The sequence below is a fragment of the Mycteria americana genome, chromosome Z, assembly GCF_035582795.1.
Source record: "Mycteria americana isolate JAX WOST 10 ecotype Jacksonville Zoo and Gardens chromosome Z, USCA_MyAme_1.0, whole genome shotgun sequence".
Classification (NCBI taxonomy): Eukaryota; Metazoa; Chordata; class Aves; order Ciconiiformes; family Ciconiidae; genus Mycteria; species Mycteria americana.
Window position 1 is genome coordinate 56875266 of NC_134396.1, and position 19503 is coordinate 56894768.

The window sequence follows — 19503 nt, forward strand, 5'->3', positions numbered from 1 at the left end:
GTCTTGCTATTCACAACACAGTTGCTCTCAGATTGTAATTTCAGATAAGAAATTATTTTTTCCAACTTTTACTTACTGTAGTAGAGTTGCTTTTGTTGATTTGCAGTTTATAGCAACACTCATGTCATTCTGGTGTGAAGAGCAAGAGTACATTAAGAATCCAAGCTCTAATATCCTGTGGTGCAAGACAGCACTGCTGCTCCATGGGTGACTGGCTGTCTAGTTGTTGGGTCAGTGGGCTGTTTAATCCTCAGCTACCTGTTTTTTATAAACTCTGAGCAACAGAGTTTTTTTCAGAGGTAAAGTCAGGTGCCTTCATCTTTTAAATTAGGAGGCTATACTCTAAATGTGTTAGGAAGCTCAAAGTTATTGAGAACTGGTAGAATAGCCTCTTGTGTTGATTTAAAATCAGTTTATTTACAGAAATTGTCTTGCACTGTAAATGTTAAATAATCTGGTGCTTATACATGACTTCATAATTTCAGATTGTTTTTGTTATTACAATATTTCAGCTCTTGAAGCAACCAAATTATTTAAGATACGGTAAATTTTACAAATTAACTGAAGGTGCTTTTACAGTAAATTAGGCTTGGAAATGTCACTACTCTTGCATAATACGTTTTTGTTCTTATGCATTTATAGCAATAGTGTAGTTCAAGAATGAAAGTAGGCTAAATGCTAGTACCTGCACTGTTCTTAATCCTGTACATAAGCACTGATAGATGCAGTAGGATTTGTGCTCTGTGTGCATTTCACTGTTTCAAGTAGATTGTGAACTTAAAAGGAAGACTATGTAGCAATTACATTGGCCACATTCAAGATCATACACGAGGAAGTATTCTGGATTAGTAGTAGTACATTAAAATTAAATGCTTGGGTTTTAACTTGTCTTTTCATTGAAAATGTTAGATTTAGCGAGACATAACTTATTGTATAGATTCAGCTTTACAGAAAACCTTATCTTTAAATTGTTCTCAGCTCTGGGATACTTCTGGGAAGTAAGTAAAAGTGTCTTCAATTCCTCCTTCAGTACTTCCAGGAAAAAAAGAAAGCTTGCTTTTAAGTAATTATCAAAATTTCACAGGGTATGGAATGTTTAAATTTGAATAGATCCACTATGAAATTTACTGAAAACACTGTTGAGTATTTTGTCATTGTTAAGCATTTATATTGTTGATCGGAAGAACTAGCTTCTAGTTTCCATTATGGGTTACCATTTAGTGTCTTTTAAGAAAATGATTACAGCTCACGGAGCATTAATCATTTTAAAACAAGGCATTTATAGCTTTTTAAGAATATAGATATTGCAAACTTAGTTCTCTACAACACACTTCCCACTGTGAGAAAAACTTACTTAGCAAATTTTTTTAAGCATTTTTGAGCAAAATTACTGAACTAGGGAGATGAACCATTTATATCTTACTGTTTGGGTACATATTTTTGTTATGCAGGAAAAGTATGCAAAACTGCATGATTAAGAGCTCTCAGCAAATACTTTTCAAGCCTATACTTAAAACAGGATCCTTAAGTAACTTTAGTATGTCTGCATGGCACTGCAGTATGTAGAAGCTGTACTTTAGCCCTGAGGAGCAGTTTAGCTGGGTTTGCAAGGCACTTTAACATTAAAAAGCAAAACAGACTCCACAGAAGAAGGTGGGGTTTTGTTCATTAATTTTGGCATAATGCTAGATAGCTGTATGTGTTCCAGGACCCAGGCTGACTCAGGTGTTGCTGCCCAAAGATAACACTTTTCTGTGCAGCATTGCATGCCTTGCAGAGAATAGGGAGCCAGTGGTTTTTTATATGGCTCATGCATGAAGGGTTATGTCTTCCTCCTGTCTGTTTAAAGTTCAAGAACTTGATCTGTTTTCTTCACTGGTATGTATGTAAGTGGCATATCGGTGCTACTTAAGTAGAAAGTACATACAGCTAATAGGGTTAAAACCATGTAAAGTTACAGATTTTATTCAATTTGCATTATGTAATCTTGAAGAAAGTTTGCATTAGTCAGCTCTTCAATTTTAGTAAATAAAATCTGTAACTACCTGTAACATCTGTTGTACTGATGATTATGATTTTGTTATTCACTGATTCAGAAACTGAAGCACACCATTTAAGAGGCTATGACTAAATTGACATTTTCTTCTATACTGTAATTTTTCTCTGTAAAATTAAATTACTTTATACATAAACTTACTGAAGTACTGAAGTATGAATATAAGCATTGCTGATCAGTGTGAAATGTAAGGCCTGTGCTGCTGGTACAGGTTATTCTTTCACTGTAGAATGTTTAAATGTTGCCTTAAGCCAATCAGCAGCACTGATCATATATAGTTCCAGGAAAAGAAGTATTATTTTTAAAGTCAGTTGTAAAAGTGGATGAGGGGCCCACTGAACACAATGGAAAGCAAAAAAAAAAAAAAAAAATTAAAAGGTATTAGATGTACTGGAGAAAGGATGTACTGGAGAAAGGAAGTATATGAACTTCAATCAGTGCTTTTGAAGTGTTTATGAAATAGTGATTTTTTTTTTCTCCATCTAACTTGTTATTAAAAGAACTGGATGTGTGGAAACAGTTTCATATGTGCCCTTCCATTTCTATAAAGTGTTCATTGAAGCTGTAGAGGGTTTGTGGCAAGTACTAATGTTCTTGAGCTCAGCTAAACCCTGTGATCAGATCTCCAGTGAGTTCTTACCAACTTTTCACATCCCTATTATGGGAACTTTCCTGACAGTGTCATACCTCAATAACTTATCTTGGAGAAAGTCTTTGTGGTACCTTTAAGCAGACCCATTCAACAATAAGATTATGTTGGTATGGTAAAGCAACCCCTGAGGCAAAGAAACAGCATTAGAAATTTATTCAGAATATAAGAACATTTGTAAAATAAGTATTATAAATGTCTCTGTATAAATAAATGCAGTTTTTACAATTCTATATCAAATAAACACAAAATAGCTATTTTACAGCAGCTAGGAAACTAAAAAGCAGCAACACACTTAAAGCTAATTCAGTAAGGTGAAAAGTTTCTAAAATTACAATGTATGGTACAGTATTAAAGGAGGAGAAAATCCTAGTAAAACCAGTAGACCAATACTGACATTAATGCAAACTTAGTCACATGTGCTTTGCAATAGCTAACAGTACATTCAAGCTGGTGAAGATTTATACATTTAATTAGGAAAAAAAGTACTTTTTTTTTTTCTGAACACAGCGTGAAATACAAAGTTTCGTGCACTCTGGTGACTTAGAAAATCAAAAAAACACCCTAAGATTAATGAGTGAAAAACTTAGGTTCTGTTGGCAGGAACCACCTATTTTTCTTGGTTTGCAAATGTATTATTTCTGCAACAAGTGAGTTAGGTTGCTGTGGCTCAAGGTGATTTGCACGCAGCTGTAGGCTGGAGTGCTGATATTTCAAACAGTTGCATAAAAGGAGCTAGTTTTTTGGCATTTATCCTCGGGGTTGGTGTGATTTTAATAGGTACACTGGAACTGCAGCTAATTGGTAATATTAAACAGTTTTCACAGTAACAGTAAACCTTTCACCACTTCCCTATTGGCCTTTTCCAGTATGCTGACAAATGAAGCAGTAGCTGCTTGCTTAGGCAAAATAACTGGTGGTCTGGCAAACCAGTACTACTGGTATACAGCTGCAACAGTATAGCTACTGCTGTGGCTGTATGATACCAGTCTTGCTTTTTCATCTGTAAGCCCTATGGGAAGAAAGGGGGAATGGCTTACATTTACTGATGATTTATAATTTATTCTAAAACACTTTTAGAGCACAGTTGGCAGGGAAGATATGCAGTAAATGTAGTAAAACAACATTCAGTTTATGCAGAATCAGCAAATCGTTAGGCCTGAAAAAGGCATGGAGGGACACTGCTTTTTCATGCCTTTAAGCCCCATGCCTTTTATGCGTTCTTAATTTGTATCTTTCCTTTAAAGACAGGTTTCAATTAAAATGCTTTAAGGTTAATTGTATTATGTTTACCAGCTTCTCTAGCTACCAAGAAATAGAAAAAATTGAGCATAAGAGGAAATCTAGTGCAGCAGCGGTTTCTAGTCACCTTAAGTGAAAGGTATTTCACATGGACAGCTTGAGATGACTTCAAGTTACATGAGTGTTTCAGATGCAAGAAGACAAAACTGTAACTGCACTTTTGCCACAGTACACAGTGGATAATTTTCTTTGTGTTTCTTCAGAAATAAGTGTGATCGGCTACCACTGAAGCTTATGGCAAAACCCTACATTTGTGTTAGTGAGAAACTTGTTGGCCAAAAAAGGGAAACACCAGAGACAGGAACTTAGCAAAACCTAAGGAAGTAAGAAATCAATGTGCCTGCTCCCTCTACAGACTGGTTTGCAAAAATTTCCATTCGCATTATAAATTAAGAAATGCAATTATCTTGAGAAAGAAGACTGATCAAAACCAGTCCCAGGGCATTAGTACCTACAACTTAATTTTGAAGTCAGCATTGTTTTAACGTGCTATGGCAATCAATCACATATGATGTTGGCTTTGTAGCCGATGTATCAGACTCTAGAGAAGTAGGAATCACTACCCTAAGAAAAGAAGAAAACAGCAGCTGCAGTAATATGAGATGTCATGAACACCAACTGCTACAGTTTCAGATGTAACCAAGACTTAACAATAATGCCATGTTCTGAACACAAATTCCCACAACTATTTTGGCTGCCAGACCTAACCCAAGAGTAGACAAAAACAGTTCAAGCCCTCTAAAAATATTTCCTTAGTACTAGAAATTGGAGGAATAAATGAGAGAAGTTATCATAATTCTAAATACACTAATAAAACTTGAGGTGCAACTCAATGTGTAAAGCAAAAAGGATAGACAACTCCCGAAATCAGATTCACTCAAAAACAGAGCCTGAAAAATACAAAGTAGAGGTGTAACACAGTAACAGGCTAACAAAATTAATGGACTATAGTTTGGCATGTTAAAACAAACATGGCAGCTGTTTTACGTACTCGGTCAAAAAGAAGCAAATTCTAAATGAAACAGGTGCTACGGCAGACTCCTGTATTTTGCTCCCTAGAGAAATCAACCTGATCGCCATGCTTCGCTTAATGTTCACTACCATAATAGGCCAACATTTTCAATTCAGTCTGTCTGATAATACAGTAACATGATGTGACTTGCACAAAAGAAGAGAATGTTAGCAGTAACAAAAAATAACCTAAGAAGCTGTATGAAGACTTCACCATTCACATTCTGTTTGTGGCTGTATATCCATACACCTACACATTTATAGTTTTGTGCCTATGTATTCAATATTAAACAGGTACATTCCTAATAAGTACCTTTTTTGGTCAAAACAAGTATAAAAAGAAGACATTCTACCTCTTGATCACAGAAAGCTGTAATAAGCACTATACACGTGACAAAAATGGCCCAGCTTCTTAAAGAAAACCTTGGCTATAATGTATTAACAAGAAAAAACAACTGTTTCACAAAGTAATTGCAAATACCATGCAATATAAATACCAAGAGGTCTCCTATAATTTCTTACCCAGCCTTGGCACAAGACTATCTGGCATGGTGAAACTCACAGCCTTTAGTCCTCTTACAAACTGTAAGAAATACACCATTATGATAGTTTTCAGAGATGCAACTAGGGTTTCTTGTTTTTTTCCAAATCGACAGGAGTTTTCCTACCTGATCTCTACTGTGAGCGACAGTACTGCAAGTACGGTGCAAAAAAGCAAGCCACCCTATCATCTCCCCACTCTGCAGCTGCCTAGTTAGCTGGTTTAACCACAGCAGCAAGTCTTGAGACTACAATACAGAGTTGTGTGCAGAGGGAGCTCAGGGTTTGGGAAAACTCTCAAATTACCTCCAAACTGCCCAAATTAAAACCTCTTAACATGAATTATTTTGCATGTGACACTGTCACCCATGGGACATACATAAAATGGAAGAGAAGCTGTATGAATATAGACATAATGACACAGACAATGTACATAATTATAGCATGATAATTCAGGCACTGCCATTTTACATTATGAAACAGTCCTTAAGGTTAACACTTATATTATCCCCATGGCACCTCTCTGGGATCCCAGAGAAGGTGCTTAAATGTGTCAGCATTGACAGTCAGAGCTTTTAGCGTTTGAAGCTACATAAAAGTCAGCCTCCAAAAGAAAGAAATTTGTAATGGCACTAAGCATCTTTGAAAGAGATGCATTTAAAGTGAAGTTTCATTGGTGTGTGGTCTAGAGTTCTCTTCTTCTAGTAAAGCTATTCTTTGTTTGAGCATCCTTACTTGTGTTTCATGTCTCTCCACCATGGCCATCATTTGTGATTCCAGTTTCTTCAGCTTATTTTGATGCTTTTTCTTTGCTTTTTCATAAGCTGCTACCAAGTTGCTGTTAGAAATACAAGGCAATACAAGGTCCTTCAAAAAGGCTTGTTCGTAGCAATTGCTACAAAAATCCACCCCAAAACCCCACCTTCAAGGAACTCCTAAGTTTGGGTACTGATCATCTTCCTAAAATTTACTAGTGCTTTAAAATGCATTAGATCCAAACCTTATTGATCCAAACCCAGATCAATGCTAATCTCTATCTTTTTTGGGGCAAGTACACACCTTTATCAGTAAACTGGTTACTGAAAACATTTTTAAACATGGTTCAAAGAGCCAGCTAGAGGTTGTTGATGATGACCTCACAGAGCACTGTTTGTGAGTCAAGATACCACAACATTAAACATGTAATGATTTACAAAAACGTTGCATGGCCAGAATCTGCTTACAAAATCCAGCACTGATTTTGCATTTTCCATTTAAAAAAATAACAGTTCTATTCAAAGGATGGCATCTTGTGCTGATTTGTCAGCTGCTAAGTATCTTGTGCCTCCACCTTGACTCAGTAGGAAAGCTTGAGATGGGTACTGCTCCTCACCACAAGGGCTTTCAAGTATAATTTATTAATGAAAACTACATTGTGAGCGATAGGCTCCTTGCAGGAAGGGCAGCTACAGTCCACCATATTCTCAGTCCATCCAAACACAGTGCCAGTAAAATCTGAGTGAGCAATAAAATTTAAGTGTGATTATCGAAGCCAGTTTATTAAGAAAGAGGCTGGAGCCAAAGAAAAGGGAGCAATTTTAAACAAAATAACAGATTCATAAATCTGACTAAATGGAGGGGTTTGTTTTAATAATAATGCATTTACTAGTAACTCAGTTAAGAGTAACCTATTTCCCCCACTCTGTTCTTAGTTATGTAGTTTTCAGTGTCCTACGTGGGAAGTTTATACCTCCCCCGTCTCTAACTATAACCGTAAAGAGTCAACTGTGTGAACCCAAGGACCCAGAAACTGCTCATTAAGGCAAGGGAAGGATTACAGTGCACTACCAGAACACGGGGGTGGGGTGGGGGTGGGGGATGGATGGATATCAATGGTGCATCCATCTGCTGGTAGATCCGTTACCTGTTTGCCCTTTTAAGGTCATTAACAAATTCTGCAGATTGCTGATGTCTGATTTCACTGCTCTTCGTGAGTCTCTCCAAAGCACTCACTAACTCTTGCACTCTAGCCTTCAGTTTCTTCTCCCTGGATCAGGAGAAAAGGAGGGAGAAAACTATTTTCAAAACAGAAATAACACTTCAGCTTGCAAGTCCATGAATGGTTGTCCTGTGCTGGGTTGACAAGCTGAAAATATTTTCCTTACTACTACTTGGATAATACAGGAGGTAGTTCTTACATTAAACTTTTCCACAGATTGATTTTTAAAACATTCACCATTTTAGAATATAGGATCAGAGATGCAACAGACAAAAGAGAAAACAAACTTCTCTGGTGGATCATGGTCTTGTATGTATCGAATCACACTAAGAAATAATCACAAAGATACATAAATAAAAATTTAAGAATACCTGGCACATGCCACCCACTGTGTCTTGAATGAGACAGCAAAGAAAACTACCAAGGGAAATCAAGCATCATGGTAATCGTATAGGAATTTTAATTAAAAACAGCATACCAGGATTGCTATTAAAGATAATTTACTAAACAATTTTATTTTTACTTAGAAATTACTATAGAATCATAGAATGGTTTGGAAAGGACCTTTACAGGTCATCTAGTCCAACCCCCCTGCCATGAGCAGGGACGCCTTCCATTGGATCAGGTTGCTCAGAGCCCCATCCAACCTGACCTTGAATGTTTCCAGGGATGAGGCATCTACCACCTCTCTGGGCAACCTGTCCCAGTGTCTCACCACCCTCAGAGCAATTCCATTTATTTCAGTTGCTGTCTCAAACTTGCCTGAGTAATTTATACTACAGTCTGTATTACAGTAGATCACTAGTTTTTTTTCAGGAGCCAGCAAGTCCAGTCCATGTGGCAGTGGGAAACAGAAAAAGTTAAAAACAAGAGAGGGGAGTACAGACAGAAAAGGGCAAACACCAGAAATACAGAAGAAGAGAGCACAGGCATTTTCTTCCACGAGGTACTCTTTTTCTTTCAAATAAGCCACAGTAGTGAGGTTTAAAATGCCGATATAGTCACCAATACTTACTTACCAATTATGAACCAAAACCTAATTACATGAAGCATGCCAAAATGGAAGTAAGGTACCTTATTAAATATTTAAATATTTTTATTTATAAATAAATATATTTATAAAAAATAAATATATAGTTATACAAATATAATATAAATATATTATATAAATATATTATACAATATATTTATATAATACAATATATAGTATATAAATAATATTATATAATAGATAATATATCATATAAACATGTATTATATAAAAATATATATTATAAATATATATATTTATAAATAAATATTTTATTTATTTATATTTATTTATAAATATTTTTACATTACAAATATCTCTATGAGGGAAAGAAAAAGCAAAGAAGGCAGAAGTTCTGGGGCAGAGTAAGCATTACAGCTTGGGGTTTAAGCTGGCTTTAAAAATCATTTCCCAGCACTGGCAAGCATGTGGCACAAGGCAGGCGCTTCTTCCCGGGGAGCTCCCTGCCGCAGAGCCAATGGCTGCCCAGTCCGCTCCTATACGGACGTGGGACTGTCCCACCTCTTGTGCAAGGGCGCTGATGTGGTCACCCAGGAGCCCTTCTCTGTGACCCACCCTCATAGCCCAGACAGCCCAGAGAGAAAAACATCAGATTTGAAAATAAAAAAAAGGGGGATAAGAATGACACGGAGCTGGGCTAAACCGGGACAAAGTTAGATTTTGCAGTGTTGAACCTTACACTTGGGAACTTTGCACGTATGGAGATGTTTGTCCATGCTTTGCTGCCAAGAACCGCTTTGCAGTGATTTGCCTTTCCCTCCCGTTTTGGTTGCAGCGCCGCTAAGTGAGTAAATTGGATTTCATCTCGGTAACGAGACTCCCTCTAGCTGCCACATAAGCCCACTGAGCCCCACGGGACTGAATACCCTAACGTTTGTGAAAGCCTCCGCAGCTGTGCGCAGACCGCACGGAGGCTGCCCGACGCCCGGCTCGCCAGCCTGCAGTTCCGAGGCTGGCCTGGCAACGGCAGCACCTTATAGCCAGCGGCACGCACAGCACGTGTGGCGTTTCACCGCGCCCGGCTCCGGCAACAGAAGGGCTTTCACCCAGTCAGCCGGGGAGCTACTCCACGTTAGCAGTTTATCCCAACGCACTGCAGACGGCTGGTTTACTGGCCAAATTAAAAAGCACCTAAGAGGGGCCCTGTTGATGAAGAATCATCGGAATTCTTTATGCGTCCCTCCACCGAAGTAACATACTCTCCGTTTTCAAAATGACGCAATCCCTAGCGGTTAAAAGCTCACTGCCATCCGCCCCAAATATAAATTTTATTTTTTATATCCTATCTTAGCAGCCAGAAAGACCCAGCACAGTCTGTGGTCAAAATCTCTGTTCTGCAAAGAAAACAGGAATACAAAAATTCCAGTTTTTACTTGCAACAGAAGATAAATAAGGAAAGATCAGACCTGGCAGAGGCCAGACCCGTTATCTAACGCGTGTGTGGCACTACTGACATGACAGAACAGAGCAGGGTAAACGTGGTGCTCGTCTGCTCCAAAGGATGCTGCAGCCAGAGCCTCTGGGGAAGGCTCACTAGCACCGTGCCCAGCACCGTGACCTAGCCTGGAGAGCAAGTCCAATGGAATAAACATTCGCAGTATTTGGATGGGGAGAGAACACTAAAAATCACGTGAGGCTGATTTAACATCACGTGCAAGGAAAGGTATAGCTGTGAAAACACTGCACACGGTCCCATGGGAAAGAACCCTGTAGAGCCACAGTTTACTGCAGCTGAAGTCCTTAACACACCTGCTGTAACAAAAGCTGCGTGGAAAAGAAACACAGTGGAAAGACTTGGAGGAACTTGTCATGCATGGTAAAACTTGGTTGCTACAGTGACTGTTACCTGATAAGACTATTACATCACCTTTTGTCTGTTTTTGCACTCACACCTTTCAACCAGTCATGTTCAGTCCGAACTCAGCTGAACAGCAAGAGGTATTTCTTTACATTTGGCCTACAATAACATCCTTGTCCTGCTGCTTGCCAAAGACACAGAGCCAGCGGAGCAACAAGCACCCTGGGCCTCCACAGGCTAGTTAAACAACTTTCAGATGCTAGTTCTGAACCATCTAGCTAAACAGGTAACAGTAGGTAATCCTTCAGATCTATAGAAGCCTCAAATTTACATTTATACCAGTAAAACACAGGTATTCCCCAAGCTGATGAGATTGTTGATGTCTTGAAGTCAGTGAAAACAGCACTAACTAGTGCCTACTCCTACCTTAATCTCGGGGAAAGCAACGGGCGGTTTGATTGCGTGTGCTGAGATGTCCCAAAATCTTACAAAAACAACACATAGGTATCTACTTTTACACTTACTGTTCCCAATTTAAAAGATGCCTATCTAAATATCTTTACTTCAAGAGGCATTTCATTGAACAAGTAACACCTGAGTAGACAGACATAGCAGCAACAGTAAAGGCACAGTAAATACCTTGTTTTAGTCTGGGAAATGGAGATGCATATACACTTGGTTAATGACTATTACATGCAAAAAACACGTAAGGTTTTCCCCGGAGTGCTGCACCTTCTATTTTAGTAGCAGATCAGAGACCTCAGAGCTGTACCTTACTGGCTGGCCAGCAAAGGCTAGTCTATCCCTTCATAAAAATCCCATGCCTCATAACGCTAACTCTTCCCACTTCTCTCCATTTCTATCACTAATTACCTCAGTTTGGACACAAAGAAATTCTTATTCGTGTCTCTCCAAAACTGACTGCTTAGTTGGGCAGGGAACAGGAGTGATAATGAATCCTGAGGTGCTATTTGGATCCCTTTAATGCATTACAGGGTTAGCTGTCTTTATGGGATTTCTAGCACCACTTCACTTTCCTGATCGCTATTATAAATCAGCAGGATATGAAGAATCAGGCACTACAGGCTTAATGAGACAGAATATTTTAAAACAATAGTCCTAGTCATATGCAGCATTTTTCCAGGATGAGAACGTGTCAAAGCTGCGGACCAGCGATGGAACTGCATTTGATGCCACAGCCATACAAACATCCTCCCAACAGGGACGGCTGTATGGCTGAGTCTTCCAGACTCTGAAGAGCAAACTCACACAGAAGCTTACATGCCAAACTCACACTGCTATTGTGCCCCAAGGGCTGTAATATGCACCAGTATGGACCCTGAGAAAGCATTTACGTGTGTATTTTGATGGGAAGAGCGAAGGAGAAGCAAGTCTTTTTAGGAGAATGCAATTTCTGCGAGCCCGCAAGTCACGAATCAATAGGACCGCCGAAGTCAGCACAGCTTTTGCTCCCAGCGGTTCCTCTTCGAACTGGCTACTGCCGCTGGAGCTGTGGAAAGCGCAGCCGCGGCACCTCGCGTGCCCAGAGAAAATGAGCAGGTATTCCCGGAAGAGGGAACAAGCTTATGATCTGAGGGCACGGCTCGCTTCCAACACAAGGGCTCTCTGCTGTGGGGCACTCAGAAAGTCAGCTGGGGAAATCCCTGACTGCTCCCTTTCCAAGGAAAAGCTCAGAGTAAGTGTATTGGGAGGCCCACAGCCTACTCCAACATCCGCTAAAGACACTATTTTCAGTGAAATGCCTAATATGCTGGTAACAAAGACTTTTGTTTTGTATTTTCACAATCAAAACACTCTGTGGGCAGTTGCTAAGCAGTTTTCAAGGGCTTTTTGTTTCAGACTTACAGGATGGTTTGAATAGGAAGGCAAGCTGACAGGGCCTAATGTTTTCTCTGGTTTCAAGGCTACCGCTGCAGACAGTGGGGAATTCTGCCAGAGCCGTAAAGGAAACTATATAACATGGGGCACATTTCTGCAGTTTCTGTCAATTTGGCCTCCACACAATGACACCATGTTTGGCCCAGGATAATGTAAGCAAGGTCTTGCGCACCTTATATTTTCCCTCCTGTCTGGGCTTTTCCAGACATGTTCAGGTTTCATATGCCAGAAGTCTTCCCAGGCGGATTTTCCTGCCCTTGCTCATTTCATCGAGAATTCCCCAGTGCTGCAAACAGGAAGCTGCTCTTCCCTGGCATGCAGAAAGTTGATTTTTCTGCCCCTGGCTTGGAGAGTACCCAGCTAACTCCCCCTCTTGTGAAGGCACAAGCTATCGCCCCTCTGCCCTGGGGTCAAGAGCACCCACAGCTCTTGCCAAATCTGGAGCAAAAGAGGAGTAACGAGCTCTCTCCAAATCAGGAGGTAAGAAAGTTTCCCAAAGCTGGGCACAAGAGTCAGGGGCCTTTGGGACCCGATTATCCTATGTCTTGCCATCCCTAGGAACATCCTTTTACCCACCAGGGAGCATTGCCTGCTACAAGCAGACCCCTTTGAATCCTGGCTCCCCTGTTGGGCCGGCACCATTCGCCTCAGGCCAGCATCTGCCCCTGAGCTTCCCATACACAAAGCCCTGACGCAGCAGCCGGGCAGCCAGCCCAGGGGGACAGAGGCCCGAGATCTCCTGGGCGTAGGTACCCATGCAGGCTGGCCAGCCCCCAGGCACGTGGGGTTTGGGGAGGGGAGGGAGGAGAAGCACCTCCTGCATGGCCCCTAGCTTTCTGCATGGTCCCCGCTTTGAAAGGGACGCACACCTTCCATCCCACACTTCGCTCCAGTCCCTTTCCTAATATCCTCTTGTTGTTTTAAGCCTGGCACGTTCCCTCACTCCCCTCTCTGCCTTTTCCAGTTCCAGCCGAACAGGGTGACACATGATTGTTTTTTGTAGGCATTTGACTCCTCTTCTCTCAGGAGATAACAGCTGGACATTTAAAAGGAATGCAGATAAATTCTCTTTTCATTAGCAGTTTAAACTAACACCTTACGTCAGACTGGCATGCAGAATCCCCACGCCAATTCAAATGCGTGCCGGCCTCACTGGTCTGGGTTGGCCTGCTAAGGAAAACAATTAACATATAATAGAACTTTTTTAAGAGGCGACGAAACAACACTACACAAATGCCAAGAGAGTCTTAAAATCACCTCTTCATATGCCACATCTTCCTGTCTCACCTCCTCAGAAATCAGTGGGCTTGAGAACAGCCGTGCTGCCTGCTACCTGTGCAAAGGTAGCCCTTTCTGATCACAGAGAAGGCGGAGAGTGCTTTAAAAACCACTTTGCTGGTGTAAGATACGGTACTGCTTTTTTGCTGATTGTCAGATGCTTAGAGCAGATCTCAAAAACCAGACGGTACACAGGCATGCGTTACACCACCGGCAGTGGGGAGACGGGCCAGGTGTGGTCCTGGAAACAACAGACTGGCAGCAAAAAGGGAGAACAGGCCTGGAGGGAGGCAGCCGCGCTCCCTGCTCAAACCTCCCACCCAGCCCTGCCAGCACAGCCTGGAAGCTCTCCAGACCTGGAGCTATTTGGAGCTCCCTGTAACGATTATATCCAAGTGCACAGCAGCTCAGCAGCTCAGATAACCACGCAGTGGTAAGAAGAACTACTCATTCCATGTCAAAAATAGAGAAAAAGAAAAACGACGGTTATCTGTGATGCATGTAGAAAAAATAGCTACCCAAGGTGCTTCTGAGGAATCTGTCCCTTGTATCACCATGAGTCATTTCTCTTCTTTGAAGAAGGTTTCTCTCAGTGGGGCTCTCCGGGGGGATTTCCAGAGACAGGCCATGCCTCCTGAACCCCTCAGGCAGCCGAGGGAAACCACAGCAGGAGACTGCACAGTCATAAAAATGACAGAGATTCCTGAAATTTGCAATGACTGCAATCCATGCCAGTCTCTGGCTTCCATATGTCTCAGAGTTGCATATCTCCCCATTTAATGGACGTGATAATGACAGAACAGGAATAAGCAGAAGTAACCGACAAAAAGCAGCTCATGATGCACTGGAAAAACTCATCAGTAGCTCCCGAATACCAACCCCCACCTCCCGCCCCCCACTTTTATCCACTGTATGTTCATGCTGTACTTTGGCCAAACAGAAAGAGGATTTTACTGATTCAGTTCTCAAGAGCCATTTTAAATCTGAATCATTACAATATGGTGTGTTTTAGGTGTTTCTCCTTTAATTTCCAAGACTTAGCCTTACTGATGGTCAAGATAGGCCTGAATTTCAGAGATGCTTCTACCTACTCCTGGATCCTGCTATCATGAAAATAAGGGTGGTTCTAGAAAACATGCAAAGCTAAGACATCGTCACATGGAGTTTGTGGAAGCTTAAAATAAAGGCAGGTGGCTTGATTTATCTCTGGCTGACATTGTGTCAGGAAATAGTCACTGGCATGCCTTGGCACAGCTTTCTGTTGAAACAGTTGCTCTCTCAAAACAAGAAGTTTGGCACAACAGAGGGTTGCAGTCTTTGGACAGGCATAAGGACCTCCAACTGCAAAGAACATTACTGTGTTTCAACAGACACACGGAAGCTATTGCAATAGGATGAATTTTCTGTGTCCTACTAGAAACACCTGCAGTTTCCACTTCCAGAGAGGCAGGACCATAGCTCTGTGCAAAATGTGCTTTTTGTTAAGAGAAAAAGAACTGTTTGCCAGTCCTACTGATTACCACCCTTTTCCCTCTCTATGGTAACTTCCCAATCAGTAGTATCACTGACTTTGAGAGATTAGGTTATCTCTCAGTTCACAAGTCATCAGATATGGTAAATATATAGCTTCTTTGTTGTGTTGCCAGATGGGAAGTCACCCTTTTGTAAGGGAGATACTGAAACACGCCTAGACTGACACAATTCACGTAACCCTACACAGCCATCAGAGATCATAATCTTGTGCCAACTGATGACCCAGTTGAGGTCTGCACAGTCAGTCTAGTTATAAAGTTTGTCTGCCATGGCCCTTACCTAGTATTTTCAGATCCTTCCTGCCCAAATATTTTAATGCTTAGAAAGGATTCTCTAAATACATAGGCAAAACCCAACCCTACGCAGACAGAAAACCTATCAGCAACTGGAAATACAAGGAGAGACTGCAGGAGGATCTCAACAATCAAAGCATTTCTAATAAGGCCCAGGGAGAGGCAGAAGTTTCAGTCTTGCCAGCTTGGCCATTTTTCACAGAATGAAAGAACTTAGCAGAAAAAAAAGAAAAGATTAGTTGTTATGACCATTACTGCCACTCTGCTAAAGCAAGAGCATTTCCTATCTGGAATTCTTCCTACTGCCTCCTTCCTGCCACCTCTAATGCATTTATAACCTGGTATGTGCCTACTAAGTTACAAACTCATACAAGTCATCTACAGTGCTCCCTTCCCCTGCCGCAGCAGAGCAGAACACACCAGCAAGGAAGATGTCATTTTAAGGTCTCCCTCAGAGACTGTGCAATATGGCTGATTTTGGGGTATTCAACCAGATCCTCTCTCATAAAACTGGCCTCTGGCACAATCATCAAGGTGTCAGTACCAGGCCACGAGGCTGCTGGGAATTCATTTTTGCCCTCCCAATAATAAAGTATTTCCTGCCAACAAGCTCATTTATGGATGTGTCAAACTCAAGAAAAAGCTCAAGAGGCTTCATGTCCATTGAAACAAGCCATCATTCCATCATGAAAGGAAAGAGGGGAAGACAAAATTGCTAAAGAATCTGGCAGAAAGTATTTATGCTTGGCTGGAACAGGATGTGTCTCTAAATTAGTGGCCTTAGCCTGCAATACCAGAGATTTGGTAACCTAGATGTAACTTTTACAACATGGAACTTGCAGGTAATTTACATTTCTATTAGTTAGCATAGTGGTCATGGAAAAGAAAAGCAGTTTTTGTGGAAAGTGCATAAGATGGGTTTTAATACTGAACACTGTTATGGGAAACCCTGAGTCCTACTAGAACAAATACATTATGAAACAATAAATGGAGAATTGCTCCTGCCTTGAATTTCTGCTGATGGGCACTACCAATGACAACTAGGGGAGCTTCACAACACGCAGCTGCTGGATTCCAGATTTATGAGAAAATCCACATCCACAGAGAGAAGACAGGCTACCTCTGTGGATGAGACTGTTCTGCTGCAAAGCCATTTGCAGACTATGAACAAATAAATGCTCCCAAACCACACCAAAATCCAAACCGTCCTGCTGTTTTATTTGGGTTTCACTCTATTTCAATTAACTGAGAAGAACCCAACAGTTCTGCCGCAACAGAACGACAGAATGGGAAAGCAGCAGAGGGGGGAGCTGCCAGGGCTTTCGTCTCTGTGAAGACAGGATGGGGAGGAGGCAGCAAGCAAGGTTGCTGATTGATATCACATTCTCTGACAAACAGGGAGACTCAAAAACAAATAGTTTTTTGCCCCTATCCTTGCAGCTGCTGTCCCCTGCACCAGTATCTACTGCCTGGAGTAACAACAGATAGGTCCAATTGCTGGATGTGTGCACTAATTGCAACCAGCACTGAGGTGCTCCTGAACATTGGCATTTACACATTGCCTCTAGACCACAGATTTGGTGTGCGATATTCACTTGTTTCACATCTCCCTCCTGCCCCCCAGCAAACACAGTTACTGGGCAAAATATTTTTTATTTTGAATTCTGGTCCTACTCTCCAGTGGGTGAGGACAGTGCTAGGGGCAGCCACCAGCATCTCTCCTGGTTCATACACAGTGCTAGCACTTATTTTCCCATACAAGCGGGAAGTGCATTGTGAAATCGGCACATGCTAAGTGCAAAAGTTAAATCTACTTTGTCCCTAAAGATATCACAGTCACTTCAGACCATTCTGCACTGTAGCACTTGCAGAGAGGAAAATGCACTTCACTTATTTTTAAAACTCTTTTGTGCATCCATGATGGTATAAATTTCATTGTGATATCTGAGGGTCTGTTTAGCCAGGGTGGTAGTTAGGAACTGCTGGTATTTTTTAGCATAGCTGTGGCTAAACAGGTTGCAGTAAGCTTTCTCCATGTGCTAGACAGACCTTCGAATGACTTTCAGAGAGAAGACTTCAGGATAAGGAGACTAAGCGTTCAGCCTGATTAGGGAGAAAAATACCCTGTCCACACAACTCGCGGGAACTGTGCTTGAGCCCCACTGGCAGTAGCAATCACATTTAGTACAGCTGTATTTCCATTACACAGTCTTCACTCCAAAATTTATGTACAGTTCAATCCAATTATTTTTGTTCCCCATTTCTGCCTGACAAACTGTACTTGCTTGGCCTCTGGCTGGAAATCCATGCTAATCAACTTAAGGCCTAGTAGATAAAGCAAAGTTTTTTTCTCTGTGTTGTCAGTAAACCGCATTTCATGACTATACTCAAGCCTCTGCTAACTAAGGTCACTGGCATCTTCTTGAAATCCAGGAGCAAATAACAAGAACAGGAAAAAGCTGCAGCTTGCGCGGAGACAGAAAATGCCAGTGGAGCTGCTCACAGAGGGACTGGGGTGTGGGGGTATGGGGGAGGCCAATGGCTCTATGCAATGTTTATGCAAATGACTTTGTTGATGGGTTTCATCCGCCCACACACAAATGAGAGTTTTGATTATTTTAACCACAGAATTTTGTTTCCTGCATCAAGCAAACTAAATACTCAGCAACTGCCAGACTATTAACCAAATGGTATGAGATGTATTGATTCTGCAGTGGTAACGATCTTACATTTTTACATAATGCCTTTCAGGCTTAAGTGTCCCTGGGCACACTACAAGTTGCACCTATGAAAAAAGCACTTCAGGAATGAAACACCACAGCTGCCTGAGAGGACATTCCACCATTAAAGAGGCTGCAAACACCAGAAAAGCAAAATACACTCTTCCCAGCCAAAATTCTTAGTAGCATTTTGGACAGGTTCTAAATACAATAACCAGTTTAGATATTAGATAGTCATGTCTTAGAAAAGGTGGAACAAGTACTGAAACAACTATCGAAACAATGAATGAAGTTTACCACACAGCTGGTGCAGCAAAAACTGCGGCACAAACACATAACTAGTTAATGTATAACTGTACTGAAAGTTTTGGCTTAAAACCTGGCTGTTGATAAAAGCAGTTTGTCAAGACATCAATTTTCCCTCTCGTTGGTTCACACAACAACGTCATTCGTAATTGAACTATGGCTCTGCTTACATACTCGGGAGGCAAATGCAGCATCTGAGTCATCAAAATCACTGCAATTCCCACTCCTGTAACTCCTACCCAAGTTCTAATCTGCGACCAACCTTCTTAACCAAAGATCACAATTCAAATCCTGTCTTCACTAAAGGTTTTCTCCATGCCCTCAAGCAAGTCATGTCACTGTTTTGTGTCTCATATTCTTGCCTGAATATGGACATTCCAGACATTTTGAGAGTTTCTTAATTTGTTTCTTAATTTGTAAGCTCAGTTAATCTGAATTTGAGAGAACCTCAAGGAAAATGGAGCTGAGCACCATGTGAGGACTTTGATCAGCTGAAGAACAACAGCAAAAGAGAGGGGAGGGTCAGAAGAACTTCGATCCTTTTCCTTCTCACAGGAAAAATCTGCGATCACTCTTAAAATCACCTGAGGGTAAGAGCGAAGGCTCAGAACTAAACCTCGCCCTGAACCTACAGAACAAGTCATGTCTCTGGTGAAGGAAGCTGCTTACCGCCTGAGTGCATTTGTCAGTTCAGCAGTCAGTTCACTCTCGTTGTACGGTCTCAGCTCAGCTAGTGTTAACGGTGTTGCGGTGCCATCACTGCATTCCTGAGAAATGAGGAAAAGCCATCTAAGTTGAAGTTACTTACCATCTTAATGGGAAAACTCTGAAAACTTCTTAGTTCAAAGCTACTTTTAAAATGGAGGTGAAATAAACATCACAATGTCACAACAACATGGCAGTGTATCAACCCACCAAGAAACGGACTAACAGATTAACACTTCACAAATCCTTCTAAATGTTTCCTAAACCAACACAGCTCACTGATTTGCAGAATTCTGCTACGGTGTGCATAACTGCTGGTGCCTTATATTACTTTTGACACCACGCTGGAAACAAAGCAGCACTGCATCAAACAATTCAGCTGAT

General features: G+C 41.2%; 1 protein-coding gene across 3 annotated transcripts in view; it reads right to left on the reverse strand.

Annotated features, from left to right (window-relative positions):
- Positions 1–3912: 3912 nt before the first annotated feature.
- Positions 3913–19503, reverse strand: part of MCC (MCC regulator of Wnt signaling pathway) — a 220504-nt gene continuing 204913 nt past the window's right edge. For all 3 annotated transcript variants that reach the window (XM_075488555.1, XM_075488557.1, XM_075488558.1), the window contains 3 exons: positions 19084–19181; positions 7462–7584; positions 3913–6396 (listed from right to left, as the gene is read on the reverse strand). In XM_075488555.1, coding sequence (XP_075344670.1) covers positions 6216–6396; positions 7462–7584; positions 19084–19181 — 402 coding nt within the window. In that variant the 3' untranslated portion in view covers positions 3913–6215. The remainder of the gene's footprint in view (positions 6397–7461; positions 7585–19083; positions 19182–19503) is intronic.